The sequence below is a fragment of the Amblyraja radiata genome, chromosome 30 (assembly GCF_010909765.2).
Source record: "Amblyraja radiata isolate CabotCenter1 chromosome 30, sAmbRad1.1.pri, whole genome shotgun sequence".
In the NCBI taxonomy this organism is placed as follows: Eukaryota; Metazoa; Chordata; class Chondrichthyes; order Rajiformes; family Rajidae; genus Amblyraja; species Amblyraja radiata.
This window is the reverse complement of record NC_045985.1, coordinates 1,224,713-1,230,420: the sequence shown is the minus strand read 5'-3', so window position 1 is coordinate 1,230,420 and position 5,708 is coordinate 1,224,713. Positions and strand designations below refer to the sequence as shown.

General features: G+C 52.7%; 1 protein-coding gene across 1 annotated transcript in view; it reads right to left on the bottom strand.

Moving 5' to 3' along the window:
* Nucleotides 1-5,680: 5,680 nt before the first annotated feature.
* The window catches only part of LOC116989897 (histone H3-like centromeric protein A), a 98,462-nt gene continuing 98,434 nt past the window's right edge, over nucleotides 5,681-5,708 (bottom strand). The window contains exon 4 of the mRNA XM_033047452.1: nucleotides 5,681-5,692. Coding sequence (XP_032903343.1) covers nucleotides 5,681-5,692 — 12 coding nt within the window. The remainder of the gene's footprint in view (nucleotides 5,693-5,708) is intronic.

Below are 5,708 nucleotides of genomic sequence, written 5' to 3'. Positions count from 1 at the left end.
GTTGGGGGAGTACAGAACCAGGGGTCACACACAGTTTTAAGAATAAGGGGTAAGCCATTGAGAACGGAGACGAGGAAACACTTTTTCTCACAGAGAGTGGTGAGTCTGTGGAATTCTCTGCCTCAGAAGCAAGTGGAGGCCGGTTCTCTGGATACTTTCAAGAGAGATCTAGATAGGACTCTTAAAGATAGCGGAGTCAGGGGATATGGGGAGAAGGCAGGAACGGGGTACTGATTGGGGATGATTATCCATGAATCACATTGAATGGCGGTGCTGGCTGGAAGGGCCGAATGGCCTACTCCTGCACCTATTGTCTATTGTCTATTGGCAATGATCAGAAGCCAAGTTACCTACAATCGTGCACGTCTTTGGAGTGTGGGAGGAAACCGACTGGGCGAATGTACTTATCTAGCCTTCCACATCTACCCATCCATGTCTATCTATCTAGATCCACACACTCATACTCTATCTTTGCTTCTTCGGAGTACGACCCACCTTTCCCTGGTCTCTACTCCCCTCCCTCACCCTCCATTCCCCCCGTCTACCCTTTCTCCCCCCCCCCCCAACTGTCCATGCCCTCTACCCCCGCGGTCTCTCCCCTCTTATCCCCCATCTCTTCCCTCTCCCCCCCCCCCTGTACCCGGCCTCTCCCCTCTCTCCCCCTGTCTCTCACCCCGCTCTCACCCCGCTCTCTCCCCTCTCTCCCCCCTCTCGCTCCCCCCTCTCTCCCCGTGGTTTTCCCCTCTCCCCCCTCCTGCTCACACCTCCAGCTCTCCCCCCGGGTCTCTCCCTATCTCCCCCTGGTCCCCCCCCCCCCCCCCCCCCGTTGCTCACGCCCCCCCCCATCCCCCCCCCCCGCTCTCATTAGGGGACCAAAACTGTACACTATACTGCACACATGACCTGCTCCCATTGCCCTGGGCCTGGGAGCAGGTCACCATCTAATGGCGGTGTGTGTTGGCTTGCAGCCTCCACGGTGAGGGAGGGTGACGAGGAGACGGCGGTGTACTCGCTGGACGGTGTGACCGTGTCCAGGGTTACGGGCCACTCCCTACAGCTGTCCGGGGCGGCGGCGGCGGGAGCCTCTGACCCCTCCCTGGTGGACTACGGAGCCCAGGGCGCGGCGGACGTGAGGAAGCTCACGGTGACCGGGTCGCGGCGGTCCACGGCAGTGCGCGGCCTCGGTCTCGGCACCGCCGACCGTGTCCGTGTGTACGGGGCGTCCCGGGGCCAACGCACCCAACCGCTCAGCCCCAAGGCCAACACCACAGGTATTCCCACGCCAGGTTTAGCCTCCTGTCTGATGAAGGGTCCCGACCTGAAAGTAAGCATGCAGGTACAGCAGGCAGTGAAGAAAGCGAATGGCCTGTTGGCCTTCATAACAAGAAGAGTTGAGTACAGGAGCAAATAAGTCCTTCTGCAGTTGTACAGGGCCCTCGTGAGACCACACCTGGAGTATTGTGTGCAGTTCTGGTCCCCTAATTTGAGGAAGGACATTCTTGCTATTGAGGGGGCCCAGCGTAGGTTCACCAGGTTAATTCCCGGGATGGCGGGACTGTCATATGCTGAGAGAATGGAGCGGCTGGGCTTGTACACTCTGGAGTTTAGAAGGATGAGAGGGCATCTTATTGAAACATATAAGATTATTAAGGGTTTGCACACGCTCGAAGCAGGAAACATGTTCCCGATGTTGGGGGAGTCCAGAACCAGGAGCCACAGTTTAAGAATAAGGGGTAAGCCATTTAGAACGGGGACGAGGAAGCACTTTTTCACACAGAGAGTGGTGAGTGTGGAATTCTCTGCCTCAGTGGGCGGTGGAGGCCGGTTCTCGGGATGCTTTCAAGAAAGAGCTAGATAGGGCTCTTAAAGATAGCGGAGAGGGGATATGGGGAGAAGGCAGGAACGGGGTACTGATTGGGGATGATCAGCCATGATCACAGTGAATGGCGGTGCTGGCTCGAAGGGCCGAATGGCCTACTCCTAGACCTGCTGTCTATTGCCCTTCTCCCATTCCTTTTCTCCAGAGATGCTGCCAGATCCGCTGAGTTACTCCAGCATTTTATGTCTAATTTTAACATAGCTGTGTTGAGTATAGTTCCGTTTAGTTCAGTTTATCTTAGCTTAGATTAGTTTAGCTAAGTTTAGCTTAGCTTGGTTGGCTCGGCTTAGCTTGGTTTAGCACAGTTTACTTCCGTTTATCTTAGCTTAGTTTAGTTTAGCTCAGCCTAGTTGAGGTGTTCAGCGAAACATCACTCAGTCCGCGCTTGGTTAATTTGTCATCACCCATAGAGGAACTAGGAACTGCAGGTGCTAGTCGACAAAAGAAGACACAGAGTGCTGGAGTAACTCAACGGGTCAGGCAGCATCTGTGGAGAACATGGATAGGTGACGTTTCACGGAGTGCTGGAGTAACTCAGCGGGTCAGGCAGCATCTGTGGAGAACATGGATAGGTGACGTTTCACAGAGTGCTGGAGTAACTCAGCCGGTCAGGCAGCATCTGTGGGGGAAGTGGATCTCTGGAAAGCAGGGACTTGTTTACCTGAGTTGCTGTCAATTTTCTCCACAGATGCTGCCTGACCCGCTGAGTTACTCCAGCACTCTGTGTCTTCTTTTGTCGTCTAGCACCTGCTAGCACTCTAGTGCCTTCCATTGTAGATAGAGCTTGGATCAACGGTACCCAAGTTAGAAAAATAGGTCCATTCGGCCCCTCGAGCCAGCACCGCCATTCAATGTGATCATGGCTGATCATCCACAATCAGTACCCCGCTCCTGCTTTTTCCCCATATCCCTTAATTCCTTTACCCCTAAGAGCTAAATCTAATTCTCTCTTGAAAACATCAAGTGAATTAGAAACATTGAAACATAGAAAATAGGTGCAGGAGTAGGCCATTCGGCCCTACGAGCCTGCACCGCCATTCAATATGATCATGTCTGATCATTCAACTCAGTATCCTGTACCTGCCTTCTCTCCATACCCCCTGATCTCTTTAGCCACAAGGGCCACATCTAACTCCTTCTTAAATATAGCCAATGAACCGGCCTCAACTACCTTCTGTGGCAGAGAATTCCACAGATTCACCACTCTCTGTGTGAAAAATGTTTTTCTCATCTCGGTCCTAAAAGATTTCCCCCTTATCCTTAATCTGTGACCCCTTGTTCTGGACTTCCCCAACATCGGGAACAATCTTCCTGCATCTAGCCTGTCCAACCCTTTAAGAATTTTGTAAGTTTTTATAAGATCCCCCCTCAATCTTCTAAATTCTAGCGAGTACAAGCCGAGTTTATCCAGTCTTTCTTCATATGAAAGTCCTGGCATCCCAGGAATCAGTCTGGTGAACCTTGTCTGTACTCCCTCTATGGCAAGAATGTCTTTCCTCAGATTTGGAGACCAAAACTGTACGCAATACTCCAGGTGTGGTCTCACCAAGACCCTGTACAACTGCAGTACCTCCCTGCTCCTATACTCAAATCCTTTTGCTATGAATGCTAGTGGAATCGGCCTCCACTGCCTTCCGTGGCAGAGAATTCCCCAGATTCACAACTTTCTGGTTGAAGAAGTTTTTCCTCGTCTCAGTCCTAAAAGGCCGACCCCTTATTCTTAATTATTGAAACGTTTCCTTCCATTGTTTTAGGCTCGGAAAGCAAGCTTGCCAAGAAGCCAGGTGAACTGGGCACCATATCCGTTTCCCACCTGACGCCTCAATCTTTCAAACTCTCGTGGACGGCGGTCAGAGGCTATGATTCCTTCCTCGTCGAGTACAGCGCTGCGGGAGTGGGGGGCGTACGCAATCTGACCGTCCCCTCAGCTCGCAGCTTCTCCTTCGTCAGAGGCCTGAGTCCGGCCACCGTCTACACTGTCCATGTCTACGGCCTGGCGGGCGGGCAGCGCTCAAAGCCACTGACCAAGCAGGTCACCACAGGTATTTACTGGGAGACAACGGAACATCTTCATGTACAGATACAGATTCGTGTGCACTTTTGGTCCCCTCGTTTGAGGAAGGACATTCTTGCTATTGAGGAAGTGCAGCGTAGGTTCACCAGGTTAATTCCCGGGATGGCGGGACTGTCGTATGTTGATAGAATGGAGCGGCTGGGCTTGTACACTCTGGAGTTTAGAAGGACGAGAGAGGATCTGATTGAAACGTATAAGACTATTAAGGTTTTGGGCACTCTAGAGGCAGGAAACACGTTCCCGTTGTTGGGGGAGTCCAGAACCAGGGGCCACAGTTTAAGAATAAGGGGTAAGTCATTTCGCACGGAGACGAGGAAACATTTTTTCAACCAGAGAATTGTGAGTCTGTAGAATTGTCTGCCTCAGAGGGTGGTGGAGGCAGGTTCTCTGGATATTTTCAAGAGAGAGCTAGAAAGGGCTCTTAAAGATAGTGGAGTCAAGGGATATGGGGAGAAGGCAGGAACGGGGTACTGATTGGGGATGATCAGCCATGATCACAGTGAATGGCAGTGCTGGCTCGAAGGGCTGAATGGCCAACTCCTGCCCCTATTGTCTATTGTCTATAAAAGCAGGAACGGGGTACTGATTGTGGATGATCAGCCATGATCACAATGAATGGCGGTGGTGCCTGGAAGGGCAGAATGGCCTACTCCTGTACCTATTGTCAATGTTTCTAGTTTTCTATGACTCGGTGTGAAATGCTCTAAGGTGGTAAAGACTCTATGTTGTTTGTGCCGTAGTTTCCTCGCGGCCCGAGGTCGCCAAACCCGCTGACCTGAGCGGCCTGTCCGGCCGTGCCGCGTCGCCCAGCGAGGTCAGCCTCTCCTGGGAGGCGAGGAGGGACTTTGACTCGTTCGTGGTGCAGTTCCGGCCCCAGGGCTCGGAGGAGGTGCGCAAGGTGACGGTGACGGGCGGCAGCCGAGCGCACACGGTCACCGGCCTCCGGCCCTCCAGCAAGTACACCTTCTACCTGTACGGAGTGACCGGTGGTCGACACTCGGCCCCCATCTCCACCACTGTGGTCACCACAGGTACATCTGCGAGATTGATCCCTGGGATGGCGGGACTGTCATATGAGGAAAGATTGAAAAGACTGGGCTTGTATTCACTGGAGTTTCGAAGGATGATGGGGTCTCTTATAGAAACATATAAAATTATAAAAGGACTGGATGCAGGGAAAAAGTTCCCTATGTTGGGCGAGTCCAGAACCAGGGGCCACAGTCTGAGAATAAAGGGGAGGTCGTTTAAGACTGAGGTGAGAAACTTTTCACAGAGAGTTGTGAATTTGTGGAATTCCCTGCCACAGAGGGTAGTGGAGGCCAAGTCACTGGATGGATTTAAGAGAGAGTTAGATAGAGCTCTAGGGGCTAGTGGAGTCAAGGGATATGGGGAGAAGGCAGCAACGGATTATCGATTGGTGACGATCAGCTATGATCACAATGAATGGCGGTGCTGGCTCGAAGGGCCGAGTGGCTTCCTCCTGCACCTATTTTCTATGTTTTTATGTTTCTATGCCCATGGCTCGGAGCCCGGGGGAGTGAATACCCAACCCTGCCCACAGCAAGCCGGGTGTTTTCTGGGGTAGTGGCGGGCGGTCGGGGGTCGCGGGACAGGCGGCTGGTCAGCGCACCAAGGGCTTTGTCCGTGAAGTGGACGGCACCATAAACAGTCGTAGATCGGAATCAAGGAAGCCTTGTGCATGTCCAAGCATTGATTCCTCTCTGTATCTACGGGCTCTCCTAATGGGATGAAGAG